The 17,231-nt window shown below is 38.6% G+C and overlaps 1 protein-coding gene across 1 annotated transcript; it reads right to left on the reverse strand.

Annotated features, from left to right (window-relative positions):
* Window positions 1–10,873: 10,873 nt before the first annotated feature.
* LOC145978571 (uncharacterized) lies at window positions 10,874–15,947 on the reverse strand. Its single transcript, XM_083111274.1, has 2 exons — window positions 15,809–15,947; window positions 10,874–12,656 (listed from the first exon to the last, which is right to left on the reverse strand). Exons 1-2 carry the CDS (start codon window positions 15,829–15,831, stop codon window positions 10,982–10,984), a joined length of 1,698 nt encoding a protein of 565 aa, XP_082967400.1. The 5' UTR covers window positions 15,832–15,947; the 3' UTR covers window positions 10,874–10,981.
* Between the last annotated feature and the right edge of the window lie 1,284 nt (window positions 15,948–17,231).

Consider the following 17,231-nt stretch of genomic DNA (forward strand, 5'->3'; position numbering starts at 1 on the left):
TTGATGTAGGTTTACTGATTATTTTTTAATTAGAGTCCAAATTCGATAGTAGTGCATAGCTTAGGAAGTTTGCGAGTGTGTGGGGTGGGGTGAAATTGGGATCAAGTAAACACTACTGTGACTATAACTGTTATAAAGTGGTGGCTCTTTGTGTTGATTTTTGTAGAAATTTTTGAGGCTATTTGTCAGTCTGATATTAGAAGTGAGTGAGATTGGTCAACATACGAGGGGGTATCCAAAAGTTTTAATTATCACCATGAAATAAAAAACATAAAATAGTCACTTGCAGTGGTCAAAGTTAGTTCTTCTCCACGTAGTCTCCCTGCAGAATCACACATTTTTGCCAGCGTTTCTTCACCAGTTTCAAGCCCTCTTTGTAGAAGTCCTCCGATTTGCTCGAAAACCACTGTTCCACTTCGGAAACGACATCCTCTCTGTCGTCAAATCGCCGACCACAAAGTGGTTTCTTCATCTCGGGAAAGAGGAAGAAGTCGCTTATCTCAAGATCAGGCGAATAAGGTGGATGGTGCAAAAGTTCATAGCCTAACCGGTGGGCGGCGACAACGGATGCTTGGGCCGTATAGACGGGTGCATTGTCGGCCAGGAGACGGACGCCTTTGCTGTTCATGCAACGACGTTTTTATTTCAATGCATCACGCAGTTTCTCCAGAAGGTTGCAGTAGTAATCGCTGTTGAGGGTCTTGCCCTTCGGAAGGTAATCGGTTAAGATTACCCCGCGGCTATCCCAAAAAACGTACAGCATCACCTTCCCGGCAGATTTCCGGACCTTCGCCTTTTTGGGAGGGGGGAGGATGGATGTTTCCACTCCTTGCTCATTTCTTTGGTCTCCGGATCGTAGAGGTATACCCAGCACTCGTCCATAGTGACGAGACGAGCAAAAAAAATCATCTTCATTCCGCTCCAACAGAGTCAAATTCTGCTGGGAAAAGTCGTGGTGAGTTTGCTTTTGAAGAGGTGTCAACAAGCAAGGTACCCAGAGTGCAGACACCTTATTCATGTGCAGCCTCATGAATAATCCTCCACGCACTTCCGTAACTTAGTACAGTCTCCGCCATCACTCTTTCCATGGTCGATCTTCTGTCGTCGAGGATAACGGCCTCCACTTTCTTCACCATGGCAAGATCATCCTTGTTTGAGGGTCTACCCGCTCGTGGCTCGTCAGGGACATGTGACCACTTTGAAAGTTCCTCTTCCACCTCACAACCGTGTCATATGATGGGCTTTCATCCCCATACACAGCTTTCATTTCGTCGTGGATTTGGTGTGCGTTGTTGCCCCTCAAATGGAGGAACTTTATGACACTTCGGGCTTCAATTTTGTTCATCATGCAGGTTGATGTCTTCTACAGCCTGTGGAAAGAAAACTACGTTCGACAAAGATTTGATATTTGCACAAGTATGCATGGCAATGACACTGATTATGCACAAAAAGTTTCATGTAAATATATATATAACTTCTTTATTATAATTAAAACTTTTGGATACCCCCTCGTATTTCACAATAATGTGGCTCAAATTGACGTTGCAGATGCAATTGATGTTGCAGATGCACCAAATTCTGCTGATATTTTCATACCCATGTTTAGATCATATTTTCAGATTGTCAGTGTTTGCTCAAAACTTGATACTAACTGAGAGGATTCTCCTATATTTAACATGCTGAGAAAGTCAATTGAGGGAATGCTGTGCTTAAATTTTCGTAGCTGGTGGTTACCATCTCTCATATCTCATGCCCCTCACCAGGAAGATGGAGAAGAATGAAAGTTCTGTAATTTTGATTGAGAGACATTTTTGAATGAGTAACAGAAATTGACAATGAATGATACTCCCCTCCATAAGTAATTTTGTGCTCTACAGGCTGTATATTTTCATTCATCTCATTATTATTATTTTTAATCATTATTTTTGAACGCATTGATATTAGAAACTTATGCCATCATGCACTACAACCATGAACTCAACATAGATAGTGGTCAGGCACACCATGCCTGGCTTCCCTTACTACAGCAATTAACACCGGTGCACAGCAGATGACACATGACCCCATGCCACCCTGTGGTTGTGTCACTCTATAATACAGTTATATTTAAGCAATATATGTTTACTTTAGACACTTTAGGTTCACTGCCATTGTTGGTCAACCTTATTCTGCATAGTTCGTCTGCTCGACTAACCTTGTATTAATGCGAATACCATGCCCCCTCCATCCAAACTGATTCTAAAGGCATAAGAGGTGGTGTTTCATTTCAACCCTATCACTGTGATCACCCACAGGTAGGTAGATAAACTATACATAATAGGCCTAACCAAAACTAAAAATCAATAACAAGTCAACCAAACGATACGATCCCGCCCATTTTTGTGTAAAGATACGCAGGCGCATCATGAAACCCCCCTGTGGGCACCCCTGCAGGTGACAAAAACACACCTAGCGGCGATTTAGGAAGAAACAGCAGAAATGCGCCAAGCAACGACACAATGAATTCCAAGGATGGTGGCAGTGGCTACCGTGTTAGAACACTGTGAACAGGTGGCAAGTATAATGCAAGTTGCTGTTCCACGGGCCAAATGTTACAATGCCTTTCCCGGTCCCCGGTAACATATCTTTCATTCCCCGGACGGGGCCAAATGTCACAACAAGTAAGGGAGGTGTTCGTGCCATTGCAAATGATCCAGGTTTTTTAGTTCGGGTTCTGAGACGATCATTGTTGTCATACAAGTGCGAGGCGGGGATAAAATACCTTGAAAAATTACACTTTAAAATCTACCTGACATCTGTCGGGACTGAAACAAAAACATACCAAATAGCAATGTACCTGAAAGCATCAAATGATAACTCAGACAAATAGTAAAATATAAATATATTGTAATCAAAGAAAATATTAGGATAACAAACATCTTACAGGTCCCCCTGATTCACTCTCTTATTCTCTCACTCATTCTTACTCCTGGGTAATGTCAACATGGAAATACACATACAAGTCCTTCATTTAATCAACGTACCATTTCATTTTTGTTTAAACATAAATTTGAATTTAGGTCGTTAGTCTGCCCGCTCCTGTGCTCATTTCAATCAAATATGCGCCAGCCCTTGGAAAAACAATTATCAGAAATTTAGGTCGGCATAGTTGAACCTTTCGTTCGAATGAACATGTGCATCAAAACCGCAATTAGGGCATTTACCAAGTTTCTCTAACAGGGATAATACACACAAGCCTCTCTCGTCCCTTGAGAACAATAACACTTCTACATAGTGATGCAAAACTTAATTGGCTCCAGCTGCCGGAATACTTAAACTAATCATCAGTGCAAGAAAAAAATTCAGAATCACAATACAATAAAAAATACTACATGTGCACGACCTTGCAATATAACATACTCATTCAACAATTAAAGACTAATGTGTCGACCTTCAATAAACTAATGTAAGTGACTGGGTACAGTACATGAACCTGCTGAAGAATACTCTACCCAGATTCTGTTACACAATCGGATCGTTCATCTTTCCTGGATACGGGAGTTTGCACTAGGATCCTTTGCGGCACCAAAATGTTCCTTTGCAGGTTGACCATGACAAAGGGTGGTGGCGACGATATCTGTCACTTTCACTTTCACTGGACGTCTCGTATGCCTCCTTCTCTCGCGTGTCGGCTGTACGTTCACATCTCGAACGCCAGCTGTAGGCTCTCAAGCATCGGTCTGGAATCCGTATCTCGGGCATCGGGCATCTATCAGGCGTCAGTCTGAAGTCCTCTCTCTCTCTCTCTCTCTCTCTCTCTCTCTTGGGCATCGGGCATCTCCCAAGCGTCAGTCTGAAGTCCTGTCTCTCTCGCTGTCTCAGGCATCGGGCATCTCCCAAGCATCGGTGTAACGTCCTCTCTCTCTCTCTCTCTCTCTCTCTCGGGCATCGGTGTTGGTTGGCTTCACGGCATGGTGTGTCGGTGGTGTTGGCGTTGGCTGTACATTCACATCTCGATGGTAGTGGAGCATCGTGGTTGCGGGATTCGGAGAAAGTCGATGGCCCCTCTCTCTATTGTGTTAGCCGGCCATAGTTCTAGATAGTCCTCGTTTCACAAAAGCAAAGCACCGCGAATGTTATCACCAAAACAAGCACACGCAAATTACTTCAGAAGCAGTTACTCGCTGACTGTCCGCAAACAAAGCAAAGTTCACGAAGACAATAAGTACACTGGAGTAGAGCGCGGAGACGTTTTCACTACAAAAGTCCTGACAAAACTGTGTGGTGAACTCGAAGACCCACAGATTTATATGAGATTCAATGTGAGCGAACGACGGATTTATTGAAATAGATCACAATATGCAAGAACCTTTTGTAGTGTAAATACTGATTTTATGATATCTTTTATGGACCTCCATACCTTAGTGTTCAGAATTACGTGATATCAGAAATGTAATGGTTGAATAGGTACTATATTGCACCTAAATTGAGGATAAAATTCCATTCAGAATGAAATTTATAGAAACAAGACAACCGATCGTTGTGCCCTAGAGGGGATAATAACACAAAGCAAGTCACTAATAGTATAACTTTTCAAAAATGGGATGAGATGTCTTGAGTAACTAATTTGGATATTGAATTGGCAAAATTGCACCAGAGAGAAAAGCTGTAGCAACATTTTTCAAAGTTCTTTGAAAAATTGTTTAATATAGAAAAACCACCTGCCACACAATGTTCCAAAAATGTATTTGCGATGGCAATTTTTGCATAACTCACTTCGTACTCCATTACAGGTATCAGTAATACAAATGTTTTCTACCATGGAAGAAATCTCTTCAATTTCAAATTGATTAAAGGTGATGAACATTTCAAGTGCTCCTTGAAGAGTTTAGAATCTTAAAGTTGGCAACAGTGACTGCATGACTCATATATCTGGAGTCGGTGCATAGCCGGAAAGGGAGTTTGCTGTAGAAAAACCAGTTGGGTCTTGGGAAGCTTGCAAGGCCTGCCAGTTACCCGTGGGCTTTCAATGTTTGGAGTTTCCAAACCCAGGAAGACAGTTCTTACTCGCTGAATCGCTAGGCGGAAGAAGGAGGAAAACTTGGCTCGGCAATCCGGTGGGCATAGTAAGCAAAACTGGTGCAATGTGCAGGGCTCTGTTCAGAACTACAGTAGATATGCAGCCCATGAATTTTCTATCATAGTCAAATTCTGCACCATGTTCTGGCAGATGTTTTGTGGAGATAATCTGGGGTTATGTGCATGGAAGCATCTTCAACAACTGCTCATAATGCACAGAATTCAGCTGTGCTACGAAGATGACAGTCTCCATACCAATGTTCTGAACATTTAAAACATCAGGTGTGTGTCCTTATCAAGCATTCAACCATACCTTTCATATACCTATCATAGTGTCGAAAATAAAGGGGATTTCATTCTGTCCATGACCACAGTATAAGATTAGATTAGTGTTGATGCAGATATTGGACATGGGATTTCTACACATTGTAAGTTTTTATATAGGGTATTGCGATGTGTAAGTTTTTGTATAGCATATTGTGATGTTAATGCAATAAGTGGCATTGGATTGTAGAGCTTATATGCACTGGCAGGAAGTTTAGGGCCAACTTCTAAACATTCTAAGTGTTGATTAACTAAAACTTGACCTGTATGCATTCTCAATACAAACACAATCACTGCCCTATGTAGGTTCAAGGTTGATATAAACAGTTCATTGTAGATTTACTGTGCAGTTAAACAATAAAAACACCTTTTCACATCAGTATAGAAATCAATTGTTGAAAACTAAATATTTGTTCTGCAAATAACAAAATCTCAAAAATTGAATTTAGTGTTTCCAAAATATTTTAATTAAATTATTAATATTTTCACTGTTTTTTTTTTGGGAGGAATTCATCCCTTCTATTGTTTGGTAACATTGATAACATTTGGCCATCTTCTGCAGGTTTAAGAGGTTTTTCTGTCTCCTCCGATACAGGTGATTCTGCAAAGTTTTGCAAATAAAATGAGATGCAGTACAAAGAGCTGTTTTCTTATTACTAAACTTACTAGCGTAAAGTGATGTTGGATAATTTTCTAAGACTTGTTCAACTTTTTAGGAATTTGATGAACAAGGTCTTGCGCAACTACAGAGTGGTGCACGATATCGTTTCCCATTTTGTTCTTGGATAAAAACTATATTATAAAGAAGCTTTCAATGTAACATATATCACATAAAAAGTTACACTTTGGAAAAATGTACTACTGCAATACATGCTCAATATGACCACCAATTTTATAGGTAACCTCAGTCAAGCAAAACACCAATGTCACCAGCTACCCTACAGAACATGAGTTCCAAAATTTCACTTTAAGCTTTGCTAATTTTTTCATGAAGAACTCGTGGATTCTCAGTTGCCCAAAAGCGCATATTTTGTTTTTTTAACCACACCATCCAAATGAAAGCGTGCCTCATCAGAAAACCGAACGTTGTTTGTTATCCTCAGCCCACTGAACGAAGGCCATTCTCTGCTGTTTGTGTTCATTTGTGAGTTTTTGCACCACAGTAATCTTGTAGGGGATACATATGGAGATCATTCTTAAGAATCAGTTGGATAGAGCATCTTGATATCCCTAGTTGTTTTGCTGCTTTTCTATCGAATTTGCCCAGACATCTCTGCATAGCAAACTCAAACAGCTTCAATATTCTCAGGCAAATGCACAAGTTTGGTGCGATCATGCTTCGATTCCAATACTGTTTCTTCCATTCGAAACTTCTCATGCAGTTTGTGGGTCATTTTTCTAGAGGGGCTTACCGAGTGTGGAAATGTGCATGAAAACACCTCTGAGTGAAAAACAATGCTTTTTGTTTCAACAAGAAATAGCACTCTTGCTGATCGCTAGGGAATGGATTTTAGGTGCTAAAAAAATAAAGATTTAGGACTTTATGAACTCCATTTTAGAACTTTTAGGTGCTTATAATAAATTAATAGGCATAATTATTAATTAATAAGAATTTTATGAAATAACTGGTTTTATATGCAATTTGTATACAAAAGTTACTATTTTTAGTACAATGAATACTATTCTTTGGTTACAAGAATATACAATTTGTCCAATGTAAGAGGGCCTCCCCGATGGCGCAGTGGTAGCGTCGTCGCCTTGTAATCAAGGGGTCCTGGGTTCGATACCCGGTGGAGGCACAAGTGGTTCGGATCCCACTTTAAACTGTAGGTCCAGTCCCGATTAGCCTTACTGTGCATAAAGTGGACTTAAAACAACAAATCAATCCAATCCAATCCAATGTAAGAACTTTGTCATATTTTAAGTAGTGCACCAAAATATGCTTTTCAATGTTCTCCGTGGTGAAGTTCTTCCAATCATCCATGAGTGGACGCTTGTACAGTCACAGTGAATTCTGGATTGTAACAATCTACTTAACTTTCAATGTGATCGTTACAACCCAGAAGTGTCCATGGAGAACCTTCTCTCTAAGCTGCAGGAAGTTATTGGTCCAAACTTCATAAATGCTACTGCTGCTGATTCCCAAACTAGGTTTGGTTCTCCTGAGGCATAGTGGTAACGTTGTTTTGTAACAAAGAGGTCATAGGTTCGATACCCATTGGAGGCACATAGTGGTTCTCTCCTTGATGAACAGCTTCTGTACTAGGGCAGTTGTAGTTTCCAGCACAAACCCTCCCCTTTCACCTAACTGTTGTGCCAGTGAGGGAAATAGGCGACGTGATTGGTCACTTGCAGGGTTGCCTTGCCTTCTCGTCACATCAGGCACTCGAAACAGCCAATCAGTTCTTGGAATATTTCTGCGCTCTTACACTGTTGGACCCTGGGAATAATGCTGGCTCTGTTTTAACAACTGAATGATTTTTTACCTATACTCTCTCCCAGGAGCAAGGCTGAGCATAGCAGCAGAGAAAGGTGAAAGCAGAGCGAAGCAGTACACATTGTTGGGAACGCTGGTGACTGCAGTTGCTTTCCTCCTCCATGCAACCACCTTCCCTCACATGTTCATTGATGGAGCTGTCTCGCATCCATCACTACTTGCACAGAAAATTCTTCTCATTCACTTGCTTCAGAGACAGCTGGGACAGAGTATAGCATTCCATTCCAAAACAGCCTGCATCTTTGTTTGGTATGTTACTCCTAAGGTCCCTTCAATTGCCTGGGATTTACAGCTGTTTAACAATGGAGAACGCCTCATCCAGTCAGTTCGCTCCATATTTTTCCAATTTCATGATGCAAGCTGAAAGATGGTGGAAATTTGCTCAGACGTTGACATCTTTTGCTCTTGCATTGCTTCTTTTGATGCTCGGATTCATTCTAGTTCTCAAAGTTCAAGGGTCTCAAACCTTTGTGGTGGAAATTAATGGTCGTTCTTAATAAAAGTTATTCTTAAAGTTAAGCGAATAGTTTAAAAGGCATTTTTAAAGTCAAAATAGGACTTTTAGACATTTACTGGAATTTGTACTTCATTTAGGCATTTATAGGATTTTAAGTAAGTCTTCCTTTGTCCGCCATGTTGTTTAATCTAGCCCCCTAGCGACAGCATCATGAATTAACTTTACATTTCATCACATGACTTTTCCAATGACTGCTGTTGACACACATGACGTAATTCCTCATCTCAGATCAAAGAAAATAAAAAAAAAATAAAAATGGGATAATTTCGTGCACCACTCTATACATCTAGACACAGCATAAAAACTTCGGCCAGTATTTGTCGTGTTTGATTCTGTCAATTTCTTTATAGCTAGAAGAGATGAGGAGACATCTCTAGACATCCCCAAAGGTATATCAAATGTTCAGGAAGGGAAAGCAAGTTGTGATAGATTAAGACGAACGAGAAATAATACATTTGGAGAACTGTTCATGCTTTCTTCTCATATGTTAGGGGCATCATAAAGAAGATTATATTTTGATAGTTATCACAAATTATCACCGAAAGAGCATGAGAGACTACAGAGACAAGGTAAGGGTATTGTAATAGATATCCCTCACATCTCCGAAGTGGTTCCACTGACAGTCCAACTGAACAGTTTCTTGGAATAAATTGATGTTGCAAGAATTCACTGAAAATCCAGTAATAATATTTTAATGTGGTGCCATCCACACATTTAGTGCCCTTTCTGGTGATAAAGAAAATTATATATTATTCAACTGTATATCTGTGCAACATAAAAGTCAAATAAATCACCCAGATATAGTGTCTTTTGTTGGTGTGGAAGCTGACTTAAGAATATGTTGATTCATTCAAAACATACATCCCAGAGTCAGTTTACTAAAATAGTTCTTGTTAGATCTGATCCTGATCTTTTGGTTTTGGCTAAGTTTTACTGGACTACTCTACAGAAATCTGGGTGCGCATGAGAGTTGCTGATTCCACGCGATTATTGCCTTTTCATAGTATTCACCAAAGAATGAGACAACATGTATGCTCTTTGCATCCAGCCATCAAAGCAATATCTGGATTAGATTGCACTAGTAAGTTTAGTTACAAGAAATCAGCTCTTTGTTGTGCATCTAATTTATATTGCAGAACTTTGGAGAATCACCTGTATTGGAGGAGTTAGAAAAATGTTAAACCTGCAGAAGATGACCCTTTTGCAAATATTTAGATGAACTCATATTGTGGTTGTATCGTAATGGGGAATACAGACAATGAAGATTTGCCACCTACAAGCAGAAGTGCTAGGGAGCATTTGCCGAGATCTTATTTCGACACACATCTTACTCGACACTGTATTGAGGTGATGTGGTTGTTCGCATAGACCCTTGTGGATTTGGATAGAAGATGGTTATGCTCCAGAATGAATTCAACATTTGTAGGGAACATGAATTAACCTGTTGCTCCTTTTGTAGGTCAGGGGATGGTTTCAGCTTGTAAAAACCCATATTAGATAAAATCTGAAATTGCACTGTAATCACTCTTAGTAAATATTAATTTTAATGGTACCACTTTATTCATGGCATCAGTGCATTATGATTATTGACATAATGGTATAGTCGTTGCATTTTAACAGTGAATTACGACACCAGGGGATCCTGAGTTTGAATCCTGGACTTTTCATGGGTGCCCTTTGTGAGTTCCCTTCATCAATATCATCAAATCGTCATATCATCAAATGATCCTCATTTTCGTGATTGGCCAAAAGTGGCAGAGAGAAGCAAAGTAAAATAAACCAAATCATACAATCATCACCTTTTAATCAAGGGGTCCTGAGTTTGATGCCCAGTGGAGCCATATAATGGTTCGGATTCCACTTGAAAATGTAGATCCAGTCCCGAAGAGCCTTTCTGTGTATAAAGTGGACTTGTAAACAAATTCAACAGTAATATTAAATTTATTGCAATATATATTAAGTGGATGTATCTATGAATGTTTATGCAAAAGAAAACTAGAAGAACAGTAAACAAAAGACAACGCTGTTTACAAATCATCTTCGTTCACCTTCTAAATAGAAATTACAGCATACTGGCTCAATTCCCATCAAAATCGGTTAAGTATTAACAGAGATATGAGTAGTTTTTGTGATCGAGTGTCTGCCATCTTTGATGATGTAATAGATTTAAAATAAACCAGGTGGCGGATGTCCATGCAAGTCAAAAATACTTCTGAAGATACCTACTTAGCATTGTTGAAAAGAGATTCTCTATACTCAAACTTTCCTACAGAACCATAGCCAGGTCCTGGACTAGTAAGTGAATTTTATTTCTGTTATTAACAACAAAAGTAACACCCTTTCTGCTGTTTCTAACCTGAAATGAATTATGCCAAATTTGATAGATGGTAGGTGTTTAAGGACCAGTTCAACAAAGTGGGCATTTTTTTTTGTCATAATACTTATCACCTAAACCAAAAACATAAACTCTCAAGCAGCAGTGTTGAAGATATATTTCGATAATGCTTCACAATGACATAACAAAAGGAATTTAACAAGAATTACGCACATATTTTGTTGTATCTGAGTTGACAAAAATTGTTGCTTTAATTTACTGAAGGAACATTTATGATTAATTTCTGCTCATTTTTCCCTGATAACTGAGTTGGTTGGAATGGTAGCCTTCCAATGTGACTTATTTTTTTAAAGTGCTGAAGAAAGTAATTTAATTCTTCTTCGTTTTCCAGGAAAATTCCTTGACATATGAAAAAATGTTTGATACTTGGAGATCTCCTAATTGCACATAATTTCTGCAGGAAATCCCTGGGTCTCTCAATTACATTGCCTGCACTGAATGTTTCTAAGTTTGGTGCACACTCTATGACACTGAGTAAACATTCACCAGTTATTCTCCCAAATAATACCAATATTGTTAGATATTCCAATGACAAATATCTCTGGTTTTCTCCAATTAATTCTACATTAGTCCACACAAAACAGGTGGCAAATGATATGAAATGGTGGAGGTTTGGGCATGCCTTCAATATTAATTTTAAATTAAAGATTTCTTCATCATTTGAAATCCACAAGTCTGTTAGTCTTGATCTCAGGTTTGGTGATAGTGTCCATATGTCTGTGTCATGATAGTTACATTCAATTTCGCAAATGATGAGTCCCTTGAGAAGTGGCAATGTGTTGAATGTTGCCAGAGGTAGAGACAGTGATGGCGGTATTCCAAAATCATCTACCAATAAATTCTTTGTCTTCGGGCACATGGCTTCTACAAGACTGAAGATCTCCATGTCGATTTCTTCAAATTTTAGATCCTCAAGACTAAGTAACGGTAGACTTGTTCCATTGATTCCCATGCCAGAATCTATCCTGGCTTGGCTGAAGTCCCTGAAGAATGGCTCCAGATCCATCAAACCAAATGATTTTAGGTTCGGAATGAGTGCCAATATTGCGATGATTCCAGTGTAGTCAATATCCATGCACATGGCCAAGTCGAGGACCCTAAGTGTGCTGCAAAGTGCACTCTTCTTCCTCTTGTAGCACTTTTCAGATTCTCCAGGTGGTAGAAGTTCCTTCAGAGGTGGGAATACATTTGGTACACCCCATACAGTGCTATCCCAGTCAGTTTTCACCCAACACACTTCGTAAGGCAACTTCTCCAAGGTTTGAGTTAAAAAGTGTAGACCTTTGTTAGTCACATGCGAGTCATCTGCATTTAAATTCTGGAGGTTATCACAAGTCTCGCCAATAAGTTTCATAATATCATCATCACAGACTCTGGGAAGGCACAACTCGCACAGATTTGATCCATTTAGTACTTTTCTTAAATGACTAATGTCATCGAGTCTTGAGCTAAAGGTGTTTTCGAAAATAAATCTCAGTCTTACGAGATCTCTTCCAGTCTCTATAAGAAGCTTCAGTAATCCGTTGAGACATTGCAAGTCAAATTCCTTTGTGAATGTCAGTTGTAAACCACTGAAGTGGTCTGCAAACAGGACTTCAGCAACATACAAGCTTATAGGATACCCTTCTAGGTCATCCAGTTGCTCTTCTTGTATAATATTCAGTGTCTTCTGCAGGAGTTTGGCTCGCACTGTTAATGGTAGTTGTGAACATACATTCCTCACTGCATCTTTGTTTTGTCCAGGTTCTCTTTTGTGTGTAGAAATAATCTGGTATCCGAACTTACAGTACATAATGTCTTGTAGAGATTGAACTAGTAAAAATTGTGGCCTGAATATCCAATGATTAGGCCCTTGCCAAGTATATCTGAAATAGGTTAAAGATATGATAAGAATGAACTGATTGAACTTGTAACTATCATGAGTGTACACATTGTGAATTATATAGTGTGTGAGTCCTGACTGTTGACGAGCCACCTCATCAATGATTGCATGCCAATTTTGGGTCGGGTACCCTATTCTACACCCTCGAATTTTGAATTTTTTTTTTTCATTATGAACATTATTTGATCCTATGTGTGAATAAAAAAAATTGGAGTGCGGAAAGAAGTATTTACGACTGTACAGCCATTTAAAGTTGAAATTTTGTCGTTTGAAATTGTTGTGTTCAAATTTCCCACCGGTTCCGAGCTCTGCCCCTGGGGTAATTGACTTACTTAATTTCTTGTAGGACTCAATGAATGTACTTTAAAATTGCAAAATGTCTGAATTTCCAAGGGACCTACATTTGTTTTTCGGTCTTCTTTACAATTTCCAGCTCAGTTTAAATCAACAGGAAAACACCTTCCTAAAAAGTTCATAATTTATAGCCTGTTTTTCCATTGCCTTATTTCTGTACAAAGGTACACACAGGAAATTCTTACTTATATAATGGAACAAATGTTTTCAGAGGTATATCAACCACTACCATGGGCTTCATTTTAGGGGTTTTGCGGGAGGGAGTCAGAATAATTTTACTAAAGAGATTTTCAGTGTCCCAGAAATTAAATGCATGCATGCATGCAAAACTTGATCTAAGGAACACACATGTATGGTAAGTTTTCATGTATTTGTTAATAAATGGCAGAGTAAAAAAAGTAACCTTAATATAGCAATATAAAATCATAATAATGTATTAGAGTTGATCATAACAAATAAATCCATTGGAGGATGAAGCAGCAGTATGGGGATTCCTGTGTGTCGGTTCAGCAGATTTATGAGTCGTGCAGAAAGTTGTTCACTCTGACTGATGCATATCACTACGATCGATAGATCAAATGATTCAAGAAAATTGGGGCTCGGGTACCCTTTTCTACACCCTCGAATTTTCGCACATTTCAAATATTTTCGTTACGAAAATTACTTATTCATAAGAAACGATGTTTCTAAATAGCGCGGAAAGTAATTTTTTTAGATCTACGTAATAGGAAACTTACGTTTTTCAATTTTTTCTTGTTGTGAATGACTTGTGGAATGGGATAATTTGCGATTTCAATATATTATTTATGTAATTTATTGGCGGAATGGATATTTGAGACATTGCAATTGTTTTGTGCAACTTTACACATTGGTATTGATTCGTGTGACATTGAATTAAGATAAAAGGACTAAATATGAGATTGACAGACGTTCGACGGATGAAGGACATAGAGGACTTTGTTTGACGAGACATACGGGACATTGTACTTGACTTACAGGGAGATGGTCTGCTGGCTGCTTCGAGGAAATGTGCACGGTGTTCCAGAAGGTATCGTAGGAATGTGTTTATGAGATTAAGGTATGGCACAGGTGATTCTGAGTTGGCTTGGTGGCGTTGTCCAAAGTGTAGGTTTGATCGTTCCGTGACATCGGGAACATTCTTTGAGAATATGAAGTTGCCTTGGCACGACATATTCTCGTTGATGTTTCTTTGGTGTTGCGGGAGTAGTGTTCGTTTGGCATGTGATATTTGTGGTTTGTGAAAGAAGAACGTTATTCAGTTTTACCGGTATCTGCGAGATATTTGCTCCTGGAAGATACTTCAGTCAGACGACAGCTTAGGTGGTGCGGGCTCTGTTGTACAGATTGATGAGAGTGTGTTTTGCAGGAGGAAGTACAACAGAGGAAGGGTAGTTCCGGAACGGTGGGTTTTCGGCATGTACGATTGCAACGCAGAAAGGGGCTTGCTTCTGCTTGTTGACGATCGTACATCCGAAACCCTCGTTCCGTTGATCGAGAAGCATGTTCTTCCAGGAACGGAAATCTGGTCAGATGAATGGGCGTCTTACAAATGTATTTCACATCTTGGTGGTGTTTCCCCTTACACTCACAGGACTGTGAAACATAAGGTGCACTTCATTGATCCGGTAACAGGAGTTTGCACTAACAGGATTGAGGGATATTGGCCTGTTGCGAAAAGGCATATGAGGAAAAGGAATGTTATGTGGTCCCACTTTTTGGAGGAATATCTGGATGAGTTCATGTGGTTTGACAGGTATGGAAAACAGTGACGAGACACGATGAGGAATATCATTCAACATATTGTTGAACGGTATCCTCAGCATGTGTAAATACCTTATCTTGTGGAACATCGTGCACATTTCTTTTCGGCAACTGCAGGCCGTTTTCTGAATGACGTGTGGGCTGGGATAATTTGCGACTTTTTATTTTTATCATGGAACGACGGGGTAGGGTAATATTCTGTGCAAAAGGACAAAAAAGACAACTTATTACATACGACTGACTTCACTTTCCAACTTTCAGTTTCAGCTTCCACCTGCAATGCCTGGCCTTGAGGAAAAGAGGTAAGTTACCTTCTTAGCTTTACTTTTAGCCTTAAATTTTTGTTTCTTCATGTGTCAATGCAGAAAACAGTGAGAAATAGTGTTGGGGGCAGGTGACTCCGGCCAATTTCTAACATGCCTTTAAAAAGGGACTCTATAGATAAAGGCGGGTAGCTGGAGCGGAGCGGAGGTGGGGTCGCGGTAGCGGTAGGAGGCGGTAAGTCAATTACTCAAGGGGCGGAGCCTGGAACCGGTGGGAAATTTGAACACAACAATTTCAAATGACAAAATTTCAACTTGAAATGGCTGTACAGTCGTAAATACTTCTTTCCGTGCTCCAATTTTTTTTATTCACAAATAGGATCAAATAATGTTCATAATGAAAAAAAAAATCAAAATTCGAGGGTGTAGAATAGGGTACCCGACCCGAAATTAACTTGTGAGATACAGGTACAAATTTATAATGCATAAATGAAGAAAAATAATCCTTAACATTCTAAAAATATACCAGAGGGTTTGCCTAAACTGGAAAACGCCATTAATTTTGTTTTCTGTTTTTGACAAAGTTTTGAAATACAATTTTTTGCAAATTTTATAAATAAAATCATGTAATAAATATACAATTAGAAATTACAAAGTTTTATTAATTATCCCTTAGAATATCAGGCAACTGACTCAAATTAATGGGAACAGCCAAAAATGAAATTCATCAACTCACATGATAGTAAAGAGATTTTCCATTCTTCAATTTATATAGCATGACATGCTGTGTCCTGTATTTATGAGTTTTACTTTTTAGTACAACTTGACATTTCAACTTTAATTACATCATACAATTTGTCATTCTTCAGTATCCAAGCAACAACTTGAATTATTATGTGATTTATTGTTCATTATATTGCTTAATTATTGTACAATGCACATGCCGTTTCATGTGAAGTGGCACATTTTATAAGCTTGAGCACTTCAAGTATGTACCACTTTAACTGAACATAAGTGTACATAGTATTAGCATATTGTCCATAGTCTGAGTCTGGACCAGATCTCATGGTCTCTAGCTTGGCTCAATTTTTTAAAGTTTATGGAGCATGGCAAACCTTGTACTACCCCCCAAAATTAATTTATAATTAACTCATTTTAAAATGATGAACTAAACCATTTTTTCCTTTGTCCATGAGCTTCAAAACCTGTCTCATATTCATCCAGACCACATCTTCACAGATTAAGGATTGAAAAACGTCACCAGTTTTAAAGGCTCACTCAAGCTATAACTTCTTTAGCAGGAATTTTATAATATTCTGTTGTTTTAAAAATTATGGATTCTTAAATTTGGACTCAAATTAAAAAATAACCAGTAAACCTATATTAAATCATTTTACATTAAAATTTAGCTTATTCAATACTGCATTATTCTGTGGTAACACCATTTTTTTTTTCTGAGTATGCATTTAATTTTTTACCGTCATGAGAACAAAAATGGGCCAGTATTTTTGTGTTTTCAAAGCAAGTGCTCTTTTTGAAATTCTATAAATTTAAATACGGTACTGGTAGAAAGTTTTGAAGTACAATTCATAATTTTCAGATTTTTTTTATTGGCTAAAAAAAGGTTTTATGAATTGTGTGAAACTACCCTTCCTTAGTTTTGTATAGTCCTAGATATACGATCTTGTTCTTGTTTTGTAGCTCCTTTAAGCTGCTTTTAAAAATTCATTATCAGTGTAAACTCGCATTGTGAAACTGATGTTATACAGATTAATATTCAACTGAGTAGTGTTGTGCACTGCACATGCCAGCACTACATGCGCTGTTGCTACCTGACTCACAGTGACATCCTTGGTTCAATGCACATCCCTGTTACTCTATGCTTGAACATAGTTCATTACCATGCCACAATGGAAGTTCGAAGTTTGGTGTGGAGAGACATAATAACAACAGTAAATGACTAAATGGAAATAATCAAAACTTCAAACTGTATCAAGATCACCTTTCCATGGTCCCACAAGAACTTGTGTAATCACCAGACAAAGGGCAATATTGTACCGAACTCTTTAAAATATTGCTCATGTGCACACAATCATGTTCACAACTACCTCGACTCAAATTGCTCAAAGAAAGTGGCAGATTACAAGTTTAGTGCTTTG

The sequence above is a fragment of the Lepisma saccharinum genome, chromosome 25, assembly GCF_977018435.1.
Source record: "Lepisma saccharinum chromosome 25, izLepSacc3.1, whole genome shotgun sequence".
Lineage (NCBI taxonomy): Eukaryota > Metazoa > Arthropoda > Insecta > Zygentoma > Lepismatidae > Lepisma > Lepisma saccharinum.

Bases quoted from the DNA above. Each gene is read 5' to 3' on its own strand.
- LOC145978571 (XM_083111274.1), bottom strand. From the start codon at position 15,831: ATGGAAAATCTCTTTACTATCAT. The intron at 12,657-15,808 runs GTGAGTTGATGA...AACCTATTTCAG, and splicing joins GAAAATCTCTTTACTATCAT to ATATACTTGGCAAGGGCCTA.